The 13,997-nt window shown below is 39.4% G+C and overlaps 1 protein-coding gene across 1 annotated transcript in view; it reads right to left on the bottom strand.

Annotated features, from left to right (window-relative positions):
- Positions 1 to 832: 832 nt before the first annotated feature.
- LOC149198173 (UDP-D-xylose:L-fucose alpha-1,3-D-xylosyltransferase MGP4-like) overlaps positions 833 to 13,997 on the bottom strand; it is a 41,629-nt gene continuing 28,464 nt past the window's right edge. Inside the window, exon 4 of the mRNA XM_089406148.1 lies at positions 833 to 1,605. Coding sequence (XP_089262274.1) covers positions 1,390 to 1,605 — 216 coding nt within the window. The 3' untranslated portion in view covers positions 833 to 1,389. The remainder of the gene's footprint in view (positions 1,606 to 13,997) is intronic.

The raw sequence follows: 13,997 nt of genomic DNA, 5'->3' as shown, positions 1-13,997 counted from the left end.
ATAGTAAGGTATCAACATCGATAAACATAAAAAAATGTTATCGTGAACATGGAAATTGCAAAGATAGATTACAAGCTTGAGTTGTGACATGAGTTTATAAATTTTGATCTGTCGACTTGGTCAATGGCTATGAGGTTCGCTGAACCTTCAAAGATTTTTAAGGATCACCGAAATTTGAACCTCAAGGTTGAATTTCAACGAACCTTGTGACATAGATTTAATTTACCCCTTTAAATAGACTATATTCCACAAGAATACCATGGTAATAATTATTAATTTGTTGGTTTAATTTCCCTCTTTAAATAAGCTATATTCAACATTGATACCATGGATTTTCATAACTATTGATAACTTGACAAAGTCAAATTAATTAGTTGGAAATAATTTTCATTATTATATTATTTTTATTTTTATTATTTTAATATTTTTGTTTACAAACCAATATGAGACAAGACAAGACATGACATTACAACACATTTATTCCATAGTAAACTAGAAAAAGCCTCCGAAAAACACAATAACGTAAATAAATCTAACTTAACCTTAATTTTATTAAAATGTGAAAAAAAAAAACAAACAAACAAACAAACTTTTTATTTCTTTTATCTAATTATCATAACATAAGAATATAAGCTAGATTTAATTTATTACTATAAAATCAAAAAAACTAGATTTACATAAATCCATCTTAATCTTAATTTTTTTAATTACTACCATTTCTTTTAATTAATTAGTATAATGCAAAAAATAAATTAACAAAAATTCATCTCAATCCTATATCTTATCATTAAAGTGATGAGAGAGATTGCATATGGGTTTTTTAATCCCTCTAGATTCAACTCTAATTTTTTATTAGAGTAGTCTTATTAAAAAAAAAAAAAATGTTTTTGATTAATTATCATAAAGTAAACAAATGGTATAAATCCACCACAAGCCCTAGATCTTTTCTTTTCAAGTGGTGAGAGATTTGCACCTGCTTTTTTTTTATCCCTCTCGGTGGTTAATAAATGCATTGTTCAGATGGATCTGGACTTAGAAATCAGGAGATTCTCACAGGAAGTGCCCAATATCCAATTTCACAGCTGAGACAGTTCTGGGGATTATGCACATCCACGGTACACTTAATTGACTCCAATTTAAATGGATCAAACTAGTGTGACAACTACATTGCTGGAAACACATACTCTCATAGTAAACTGGAAGAAAAAGACATTGAAACACATGAAAGCATTGCTCCTACCATGTCGCTTGCTCTGAAACAAATATCAAATATATCACGCAGCTCTCGTCAACATGATAGGATAAAGCAGATATATCGGCTGGTTTTTCCCATACCAAAGAAATTTAATTTCTTTGACACACATCACATCCGCCATTCCAGGTTAGACGTCACCTTTTAATATCTGATAAAGGTGACTCCTGTGAATATTCATCCACAAGCCAAAGACCATAATCATGAAACCGCTTGATTTTCTTATCAAAGCCTGTGATGTAATTATTATGAATAATCACATGTTTCCCCTCTGTTTCCTTCCGCCATGTTTCGTTCTTAAAATATAGACCTCCTGTTGGAAACGCATACTGAGGTAGAAGATAAAGCTTCACCTGCAACCATGACAAGGCATCCACAAGAGCTTAATTGAAGGAGCGTTCGGAAACAAGGTTTCGTAAGAATATGATCTTCTTATGATCCATAGCTATAAGAGTAGATTATTTGTACGGTCACATGCTTTGGTAAGTTTAACTTACCAATTGCTCAATTTTCTTATGCATACATTAGATGTGAAGATTCTAACCAAATACCAAATTTGATTGATTGCTGATGGCATTCAGGTAGCGTTTTCCCTGATGCAAAGTATGAATTTGGGAAAAAAAAAATTCCTTTATTAATATCATCCAATTCTGTTAAAATATCTATATAAACATTGTAGAGACATTTTATGCCCTTCTAGTAAAGGTCATTTTATTAATATCATCCAAATCTCTTATAATATCTATATAAACATTGTAGAGAGACATTTTGTGCCCTTCTAGTAAATTTGTAGCTTACTAAGGGGCATCATTTAGGCCTACCACTATATTTTGTAACTGCTGAATTTTCTCGGCACTATTAAATGAACCGACTACAGTATTTGTCTTTTTTGGGACGCATGTTTGATATATGCCCAATACAGACAGGTGATGAAGATATGTTTTAGATAATGAGCAGTCAATATGCATACACGCTACTTCTGTGTTTACAAAGTGTAATTTTTGTTATATATAATAAAAATTACAGGTTTTTTCTGCGAGTTTTAAAAAATATACATATCATGTGGACCTACCACTGGGATCACATTATGCTGATTAAGGTGGGGACTCAAGAGGTTTAAAAACTTAGCAGTACATTGGGCTGTATGATGAGGAAAATACAACTGCTTGAAGGCTTGAGAACCAATGACATGCAATCTAAGTGATTGGACAAACCTGTTTTCTCATTTGATTTATGCAAACAAAACTAACTGGCAAAAGTAGTTTCCAGTTTCCACAAGTTCACTTCCATTCAGCAGTGCAGGGCTCCCGAGAGGTTGTCTAAAAAATAGAGCCCCTCCTTCCCTTTAGGGGGCTGACTTACAGTTCTGAAAGTTTTCCTGCTCCTATTTTCTTGGACAAGTTCTATCTTTTTCCAATATCGGCCGTATCATCGAAAGCATGTGACTTTCTGCCACAACATTCTAGAATCTTAGACTCCCTTCAAGCAGCCTAATGTGGTCCCAGACTAAAGAAACTAAAGATTGTATGGCATACACCTTCCAGACATTGATTACAGAAATATAAGGATCTCCCACAAACTAAAGGCTAAATCCATGTGGAAAAGAGCCAACATTTACAATACAAAAAAGTATATGGTTGTCTTTGTCACTTCCTTACTCCCACTGTTCTCTCGGGTCTGTGCCTTGCACTGTTTCTTTGGATTCCATGTCAGACTAAATAGTATTCTTAGAATAAAGCAATATAAGGATCTCCCTCAAATTAAATGTTGAATCTATATGGCAAAAGAGTCAACCTTACAATACAAAAGCCTATCTAGTTGTCTTTGTTACTTCCCTACTCCCACTGTGTGATATGCCTAAATGTTGACTAATAATCTATCAGAAATAAACTAGGTTTATCACAACCCCACCTTCCCCAAAACCTTCATCCTAAAGCTTCAACATGCGTTGGGTAGTTAATGAGTAGTCCCCTCATGTTTCTATGAAGCTTCATTTGTAGATAACTGCTTCTCCATCCCATCTCCAGTATATTCTTCCTTTATTAGTAAAAACTTTGGGCCAATATCATTTGAAGCATCTAAACCAATCTCTTCTGCTGGAGGAAATACAATATATAATCCAGAAGCATCAATGTAAGAAGCACAATGAGAGTACAATGCATGATTTGCAGCATATGTTGTATGCTGGAACTCGTCTTTGAAGTTTCAATACTCCATAAATATGAGTTGAAAAATCATTTGTTCTGCACTCTCTTTCTTCATATCTTTGGCACCTCTTTTGTAGATGTGTTTGTCTCTGCTTGTCGGCACTGTGTCCTCCAATTATCAACCAGTTGCAACAAGGTATCCGTTTGTCATAATTTTGCATTTCATTCACCAAGGATATCAGAGATCTTGCATGAAGACTGATATCAACATTCTTTATCTCCTTTGAAAAAAACAGCTATCACACATCCATCATAATACTGTAATAACTCACCAAAGTAAATGAAAAATACAGCACATTGGCAACTACTCTTTGACCAACAAAATTGAGCAATAGCATAAGGTGAATGGACAGCAACAAAGATAGGCGCCTCAGACCAACATATCCTTCTTTCTTGTAGGAGTGTACAATTATGGTCTACAAAAATTCTACCATTATCCTTGCACAAGAATAGGTCTCAGGATGAAAGAGACACAGCCAAAGGCAAGGCAATTCTGCAGCAGGGGAGGACCTCTAAGAAGGCAAAGTATTTACCATAATGTACTCATGCCTAATTCCCATGCAAGGGTTGTCCCTATACCATGCCATTGACTTGACCACATCGGGTACAAGAAATTCCTTCACTTTTACAAATTCCCAACTTCCATCATAATGGGAGATAGATAACTTCTTGTTTGTTGACCTAGAGAAAACCACATTCATCATCCCAAGCTATATCAAACTCCAATAGCTTAAAGTTATTGCATCGGATGGCAAAGATGGCAGGATTCCTGCATGTAACACATCCTTGCTCCTCATCAGCTTCTTCAAAAATCCAACCACAATTTTCTCCAAGACATGCATCTGTTATGATGCGACCAATGTCTTTGTCATCCGATGAGATATTTTGCTTTATGGCACTGATTCCAACTGCAATTCCTAGTTGGGCAGCCATGTCTACAAGCATCACTCCCTGAATTGGCTTTGATGCCTAAACAGGCAATCTACCAATGTTTCCTCCTTTTTGTTTTCATATTGGTGCTCTAAATTTTTTTCTTTTCTTGGGAGATCTACTATCTCTCCCTCCCCCTGATGTGTTCTTTGTGTATTGTCACCCACAACTGTGCTCCAAAACAAATTGCAGTTAATGCCCAATTTTCTCAATTAGCAAAAAACCCTGAGTTTTTGGCACAAACCCCAAAGTCAATAGTGCAATCCGGAATCCAAGGTCTGGATAGTTTTAGCATGGTTCATGATCTAGAGATCTGCAGATCCAAATATTCTCTCTATTTTGCAATTTGGCTATTGCTTTTGACCCGGATATCTCTTCCAATCCAGATCATCCACTTTATCTGAAAAGTGGGATCCATCTTATTCTTATAATTTGCAATCGCTATTCATCCAAATACCTCAGCCAATATGGACATCTACTTCGATCCAGATATTTCTTCCTTCACAACTATCGCTTGGATCCAGATATCTGCTCCGTAAAGTGTCCAGATTGATGGCAATCTATAACTGACAAATTCACGTTCCTGTCAACTAATGAACTTTAAAAATGAAAGATCTGATTTTGAAAAAGATTTGTGTTATAAGAACTTGGGTCCGGTCAAGTCTAGAAACCTTTGGACTACACTATAAGCCGGATGGCATTTTGCGAACCCCAAATTTAAGCTAATGACTGTGAACTAGGAATTCGAGTTGCAATTCCCAAATTTTGAACTTGATTTAGTATTAGGACTAGTTCAACCTATAATAAACCAATCCATCCTGCAACAAATTTAAAAAAAAAAAAAAAAAAAAATGCTGATCTGGTCTACACTCAATCACAGCTCAAATTCGAACACAGAGAAATACACATACTCTCATATATATTCAAATCGAAAAAGGGAAGATTACAAATGTACAATATGCATACAATCTTCCTCCATACACACCACTCACCCTCTCAAATTCTGAATTACTCGATTACATGGAAGATCTTTTTACATAGAACTCTCGTACAAATCAACAACCTCAACATGTTTTGCTAGATTATCTAACAGATTCTTATTTTGGCTAGATGTATCCCTTTACATAGCAATCAAACAACACTCACCCTAACTTCCTCACATAGATACCTTCTAGATTACAATTTAGGAAAATATGACAACTTAAATAAAATTTAAGTAAACCAACTTCCTTTGCTGTGTCTTAACCCTTCTCATCAAAAGGTGGAGTGATCCATCAATCAACTGGATCCTTGGACCCCATAGCCAAACCGGAAGCTCACAACTCCCAATCCCTACTGACTGTTGTGGTGAAGTCTTGCTAACAGCTGGAATCCATCCTTGCCTTATCTCTGACCCCTTTATGCAACCAATAGACGGACACCATGTATCATGAATCAATCTAGTGCATGCTAAACTACCCTGCTCCTGCCAAATCACACAATGTACTCTATTATCCCGTCTTCTAATGATGTACCCAAACACTGCTTGGAATCTAATCATCCCTTTGTAGGAGAGGTCTACCATCCCTTGTACCTCATGCTCATATAAGGCCGTGGAATGCCCTACAAAAGTGTATCATGCAGTTCCATCAAGGTCATCTCCCTAAGTGTGATCTCAAGGCCAAAACATATGATAACTCTTTAGTAGGTCACACCATACCTAAGAGTTTGTATCCATCAACTCACACACCATGTTGAAATTTTGATGTTCTATGTTGTAACAATTACTTATTCCAAAACTTCTTTTTGCTGCAATATTAGTTAAGCAATTGTAGATAGAACATAAACCAAATTCACAATTGAAGACAACCAAGAACAAGATAAGGCACAGAGAATTTAGGTCCAACGAGCAAGGCAAAACCCACAAGGGGAAAACCCAACCAGATTCTTCTTCTATTAGATATCAATTGGTCAGCAAAGATAAAAAGTACAATGAGAGATAAAGAGAATGAGTAAGTTCACCCAAATCTGAACAAGTTGTAACATGAAAATCATTGGTAGCAGCAGTTGATGCAAACACTGAATCAACCTTCAAGTTTTGCTCTTACTCTCCAAGTCTCTCAGTTTCACAATCTTTTTCAAGTCTCTCCAACTTTCTCATGTTTGAATGCTTCTTTTACAATGCACAAGTAATGGGTATGAGAGGATATGTGTTAAATTTGGACAACTAGGTCCAAACTCCATGTTCTGATGCTCAGATTAAGAGGCTAATATTTTTGTTGGATTCCTCTTTCTGAGAGGTGTAAAATCCATATAAAAATAGTCTTAATCCGATGAGCAGAACTTATATTTTGAATTTATTATTCTTAATAAATTATATGTGCAAAGGTCAGCCAGTTTTGTAATGTAGGCTCACATGCCCAACAGATGTGTCACACACCCTCATTGATGGATATATATATATACAGGAAAAGTTGGAGAGAATTCGATCACAACACAACTCACATCTTCCTCTCTCATCCTAAAAAGTACGAGCTACCTGGAGGACGAATTTCAGCCACACGTGGGAAGGACGAAGAGGATTTTTCTGCTGCTAGGTTTTCTGCTGCTAGGGTTTCGCAGAAGTTTGACCAGCGTTGACTTTGGTCAACGCTTGGTCCAAACAAGCTGAAAACTTGTGGGAGGTTCGATTTTTGAAGGCCATACTACCTGGCACAAAAATCGAGGTCAAAGGGTTGACCGTTTTGCTGCTGCGTTGACTTTTAGCTTGCTGCCCCTGCGTTGACTTTTCAGGACAGTGTTGACTTTTGTAGAACTGACTTGGGTTGACTCATCTACTGGTTGGAGGGTTGTTGTGACACATGCTGGGCTGACTGACCAAAGGAGACTTTGCTGGTTGAAGCATCATGTTGACCGCCGAAACAAACACATACATTTTTCTTGTTTCTGATTTGTCTTCTGTAAGATCTGCTTATATGTTCTATCTACATTTTGCTTATCTACTTGTATGATTGTTGTGAGAAAAGTGAAATTGCTCTTAGCATAGAACATCTACAAAACTTTACATGGTATCAGAGCTGAGGTGAAGACAAACTCTATCTATAGCAATCATCATCGAAGGAAATGGATTCCTCTAAGCTTGAATTCAGGGAGAATGACAAGCTGACTGGAAGTGATGACTTCCATGCCTGGAAGATGTTATTAGATCTCAAATTAGAAGATCATGATCTCCTAGATCATGTGACAGGGAAGATTCAAGAACCTCCATCAAATGCCTCTGCTGCTGTTAAACACAAGTATAAGAAGGGAGAAATCAGAGCAAAACTGTTGATCAGGGAATCCATAAATAAGAGTCTGGTTGCCTACATATCTGAACTAGGCACATCCAAGGAGATGTATGACAAACTGATACTTATGTTCCGAGTAAACAATGTGAACCAAGTGCTATTCCTCAAGAACAAGTTGAAGAATATGAAGAAGGGCCGAGACGAGTCTGTTCAAACTTTCTTTATGAAGTTGACCGAAACCAGGAACAATCTGCTAGCTATTGGGGAGACAATAGCTGATCATGAGATGGTTCTCACCGCACTTGGAGGACTTCCATATGAATGGCAAGTATTCACAACTACCATTCTCAACAATAATACCATCCCTAACTTTGATGAGCTTCTGTCTAGATGTATGCAAGAAGAAACAAGGATGAAGGAATTTGATAATGAAAGAAATGCTACCTATGTTGCTCATTCCCGAAAGAAGAACTCTGGTGGTTCCAAGGACAAAGGAAGGACTAAGACTCAAAAGAAGAAGGGTAAATGTTTCACCTGCCATAGGACTGGACACTATGCTAGAGAATGCCCCTTCCAGAAGAATTCTCCCGATAGTGACGACAACAACAACAACCGAAGGAATGGGAATCAAAGAAATGACAAATCCAAAGGAAAGAGGAAGGCTCACTTTGAAGGAAACCATCCACCTTCTAAAAGGACCAGAAATACCAGGTATGAGGAGTCTAATGTTGTTGATAAAAGAAATGAGTATATTCTAATATCTACTCTCTCAGCTGCATCTCCGCCCGACACTATGGATGTCTGGCTAATCGATAGTGGTGCCTCAAGACACATCACCGGATTCAAGGAAGCACTTTCTGACATGGTTGAAAGGGATACTAATCTAGAAATTATCCTTGGGGATAATGCCACTTATCCTGTGAAAGGGACCGGGACTGTGACCCTCCACTTGTCTCAAGGACAAGTCCTCCATCTACAAGATGTACTCTATGTACCCAAATTGAAGAAGAACCTTGTGTCTGTATCTGCCATGGAAGACAAAGGATTCAATGTAACTTTCTCTGATGGAAAGGTACTCATGTGGAAGAAGAGCTTCAAGGAAGCTATCTCAATTGGTTTTAGAGTTGGTACACTCTACCAGGTTGGAGGGAGTCCGTTGGGAGCTATGACTTGTGATACTATCCGTCAAACCGAACTATGGCACCGAAGATTTGGACACCTTCATTACAAGGCTCTTCCCGAAGCAAGGAAGGTGGTGACAGGGATGCCTGATTTTGGAAATAATCATAAAGGTGTATGTAAGGGCTGTGCTGAAGGAAAACATACAAGGGGACCTTTCCCCTCAAGTGTCACAAAGACATCTGAGATATTGCAACTGGTCCATTCTGATCTTTCCGGTATGTTGCCTGTAACATCCCTAGGGGGATGTTCTTACTATATGACATTTACTGATGACTTCTCTCGCAAAACCTGGATATACTTCTTGAAGAAGAAGGATGAGGCTTTCATGTGGTTCCGTACCTTCAAAGCCTTGGTGGAAAATATGACCGGAAAGAAGATCAAGATTTTGAGGACTGACAATGGCACTGAATATGAGTCAAATGAGTTCAAAGACTTTTGCAGAGAAGCTGGCATTAAGAGGGAGACTACCACTGCATATACTCCTGAGCAGAATGGTGTTGCTGAACGCAAGAATAGGACTATTGTGGAAGCTGCCCGTGCCATGCTATGTGACCAGGGTCTTCCAAAGTTTCTGTGGGGAGAAGCTGCAAATACTGCTGTGTACATTCAAAACCGATGCCCTCATTCCGCTTTGGACTCCAAAACTCCCGAAGAGGTTTTCTCTGGTAAGAAACCTGATGTCTCACATTTTAGAATTTTTGGATGTCCTGTCTATTTTCATGTGCCGAAAGAAAAGAGAAGTAAGTTGGATGCTACTGGGAAGAAAGGAATGTTTGTGGGCTACAGTGAGACTTCTAAGGCATATAGAGTCTATGTACCTGGTCAAAGGGAAGTAGAGATAAGCCATGATGTCACTTTTGACGAAGATGCTTCCCTGAAGAAAGTAGTAGATCTTCCTAGATCTGAAGAAAACCATGAAGAAAGACCTGGAAATCTGGAAGAACCCCAGGATGAGACTATGCCTGATGTTGAAGGGCCAATGGACCCTATTGATCCTTCCACTTCTCTAGGAAAGAGGCCATCATGGCTCAGGGACACCCTCGAAGATGCTGAGGGTCATGCTGCCCCAAGGGGAACATTCCGAGAAAGCAAGAAGCCGTGTAGATACCAAGGGTATCTAGCTGCCATGAGTACTATTATACAATCTGAACCTGGATCTTTTGAAGAAGCCATCAAGCATCAAGTCTGGAAGGATGCTATGCATGAAGAATATGAGGCTATTATGAAGAATGATGTCTGGGATGTGGTCCCGAGACCGAAGGACAAATCTGTTGTCACCGCTAAATGGCTCTACAAGATTAAACATGGATCTGATGGGAGTGCTGAAAAGTTTAAGGCAAGATTTGTTGCCCGTGGCTTCTCTCAAAAGGAAGGAATTGACTATGACGATATATTTGCACCTGTGGCTCGATATACCACCATCCGATCCATCATAGCCCTTGCTGCTACGCAAGGATGGAGTCTTCATCAGATGGATGTCAAGACCGCTTTTCTGCATGGTGCAATAAAAGAAGAGGTGTATGTAGAACAACCTCTGGGATTTGAAGTTCAAGATCGAGACACTTATGTCTGCAGGTTGAAGAAAGCCCTCTATGGGTTAAAGCAAGCACCCAGAGCTTGGTATGAGAGGATGGATAGTTACTTGATGAAGCTGGGCTTCACTCGAAGCAATGCTGATCCAAACCTTTACTTTAAGGTTGAGGAAGGAAAGCCTCTCATTCTAGTGCTGTATGTGGACGACCTCTTCCTGACAGGTGATGACCCTCTCATTCATCAATGTAAGAGGGAGCTTGCTGCTGAGTTCGAGATGAAAGACCTAGGACTGATGCACTATTTCCTAGGCCTGGAGGTCTGGCAGAGACCTGGAGAGATTTTCCTTTCTCAAGGAAAGTATATTGTGAAGCTTCTGGAAAGATTTGGGATGGTGGACTGTAAGTCCGTGTCGACTCAACTTTAAGAAGTTGAGTGTCAGCGCTGCAGGGCCTATCTTGGCCAATCCTACTGAGTATCGTCAACTCATAGGAGCTTTGATGTTCTTAGTGAACACCCGTCCGGACATATGTTTTGCAGTGAATACTTTGAGTCAACAGATGGTTGAGCCTCATCATTTTCACTGGGTTGGTGCCAAGAATCTTTTGAGATATCTTCGAGGCACGATAAACCATGGGCTGAGATACACTGCCGGGAGTGTGATACTCCGGGGATATACTGATGCCGATTGGGCTGGCAGTGTGGTGGATCGTAAGAGCACATCTGGATGCTGTTTCAATCTTGGTTCTGCTTCGATCTCAAGGATGAGCAGGAAGCAAAAGTCGGTGGCTTTGAGCACCGCGGAGGCCGAATACATTGCTGCTAGTATGGCCTGTTGTGAAGCAGTTTGGTTGAGGAAGCTCTTTAGTGAGCTGTTCCAACATGTGCTAGATACCACTGTAATACTCTGTGATAATCAGAGTGGGATTCGTATGACTGAGAATCCTGTGTTCCACGACCGATCCAAGCATATTGATATCAGGTACCACTTTATCCGGGATATGGTACAGCGAGGCGCCGTAAGGCTCGATCATATAGGAACTGATGAGCAGGTCGCGGATATTCTCACTAAGCCCCTGGGGAAGGTCAAGTTCCTAACCTTCCGTGAGAGTCTTGGTGTCGTGGAAAGACCCTATGATGTGGGTCCTGTTGGACGATGAGCTCTGGGAGCTCTGGGGGGCTTTGGGGATAGCTTCTCGGAGCTATAAGCACTCATAATGCTTCTGCCCCACTCTTGTGATTATTGAGTTGGTTCGCCACTCATTTAATCTGTGCCCCGTATGCATCCTACCCATTGAGTTCAGGGCTCATGGGAAGTACCTCTCATTTGGCCAATGAGGTGTGGAAAAGCTAGAGACTATTAGCAAAGACTGATGGACGCATCAGAGATTGCCGTACTCTCTATCTAGGATGGCATGGTCCAACCACTTGATCTGGGATCAAGATTTGTGAGGTCTGGGACCTCTGGACTGATTATGTCAGTCGGGGAATGATGTCTTTGTGACTGACCCACTTCTGTTCTGAAATAAAGAAGCCAGCAAAGCAAGTTTCGGCGGGATGACTCACGATGTTAATTGCACTAATAGATGGAGTTCTCCCTAGTTGAGAGGGAGTGTTAAATTTGGACAACTAGGTCCAAACTCCATGTTCTGATGCTCAGATTAAGAGGCTAATATTTTTGTTGGATTCCTCTTTCTGAGAGGTGTAAAATCCATATAAAAATAGTCTTAATCCGATGAGCAGAACTTATATTTTGAATTTATTATTCTTAATAAATTATATGTGCAAAGGTCAGCCAATTTTGTAATGTAGGCTCACATGCCCAACAGATGTGTCACACACCCTCATTGATGGATATATATATACAGGAAAAGTTGGAGAGAATTCGATCACAACACAACTCACATCTTCCTCTCTCATCCTAAAAAGTACGAGCTACCTGGAGGACGAATTTCAGCCACACGTGGGAAGGACGAAGAGGAATTTTCTGCTGCTAGGGTTTCTGCTGCTATGGTTTCTGCTGCTAGGGTTTCGCAGAAGTTTGACCAGCGTTGACTTTGGTCAACGCTTGGTCCAAACAAGCTGAAAACTTGTGGGAGGTTCGATTTTTGAAGGCCATACTACCTGGCACAAAAATCGAGGTCAAAGGGTTGACCGTTTTGCTGCTGCGTTGACTTTTAGCTTGCTGCCCCTGCGTTGACTTTTCAGGACAGCGTTGACTTTTGTAGAACTGACTTGGGTTGACTCATCTACTGGTTGGAGGGTTGTTGTGACACATGCTGGGCTGACTGACCAAAGGAGACTTTGCTGGTTGAAGCATCCTGTTGACCGCCGAAACAAACACATACATTTTTCTTGTTTCTGATTTGTCTTCTGTAAGATCTGCTTATATGTTCTATCTGCATTTTGCTTATCTACTTGTATGATTGCTGTGAGAAAAGTGAAATTGCTCTTAGCATAGAACATCTACAAAACTTTACAATATGCGATACATATATATGAGGAGCAATGAATTTTTGTCATAAAAGAGGAGCAATACGCATGCCTTGAGGAAGAGTAACATATGCCATTTAGGGGAGTGTAACTCATGCCATTAAGGAGAGAAACGCATGCCTTAGTAACTTATGCTATAAAGGAGAGAAAGTATCATATGCATTAAAGAGTGTGTAAGAGGAATCTTTTATGACATGCTTTAATAAGTGCGTAAAAGAGTGTAACATATCCATTAAGTGTGAGACTAACATATGCATTAATTGCGGGGAGTTACATATGACATGATTGAGAGCCATGAATTTCTTTTTAATAATAATATAGTAGTACCATAAAGGATAATAGTAATAATAATAATAATATTGATGATTAAGATGAGAGTACACTATTAGAATTGATTAATGATAAGTTAAGTGATTTTCCATCAACTATATTTGATAACCAATTGATGCAAGGTGATTTACTGTTTTTGGAATGTCATACTTGAAATGCTAGAGATCACATTCTATTTTTAGAAAGTCACTCCAAAATTGTCAGAAATGAGATTTTAGATAAGGAAATTCATCCCTGAGCTGTTAATTTTCAACACACCGCCATATGACTCAACTGAGAAATTTCTCCCCTGATGCAATGTGTCTCATCCAATTGTTTCGAGTGAGCCTCCCATGTCTTGCTACTCATGATGAGAGCATCAAGGGGTGACAACCAAACCCTTTGCGATAGTAAGCGATGCTGGAGAGTGATAAGTATGTGAATTCCCAAGGGTGTGACCAAGAGTCCATATGGATATCCAAGGGTAACCTTGTGAATGCCACTCTCTCCATCTCTAATCTGTTGATATCTTGATGGAAAACATGATGCTCCCAAATGCTCCTCCGTCCCCTCACTAAGCCTGAGTAAGCTTGAGCAGTGCAACTCATCACATGCTAATGGGAATGACATTTTTGTGTTGATCCTCAATGTATCCTGTGCCCAATACATCAATGGAGGTGCATCGTCTCCATACAATGCCTTACCTAGTGGCATACCAATGGCTTCCCATCCGAATGACTCATGTTAGAGCATGTTGATCATCCTGCAATCACATACACGGACAATGTGCCAGGACATCTCCCGAAGTATGCTTATTTGCCTATCAAA

This window comes from Pinus tabuliformis, chromosome 2_2, assembly GCF_031772625.1.
Source record: "Pinus tabuliformis cultivar Carrire ecotype Pingquan chromosome 2_2, CPIR1, whole genome shotgun sequence".
Classification (NCBI taxonomy): Eukaryota; Viridiplantae; Streptophyta; class Pinopsida; order Pinales; family Pinaceae; genus Pinus; species Pinus tabuliformis.
This window is presented reverse-complemented; position numbering and strand designations above follow the sequence as displayed.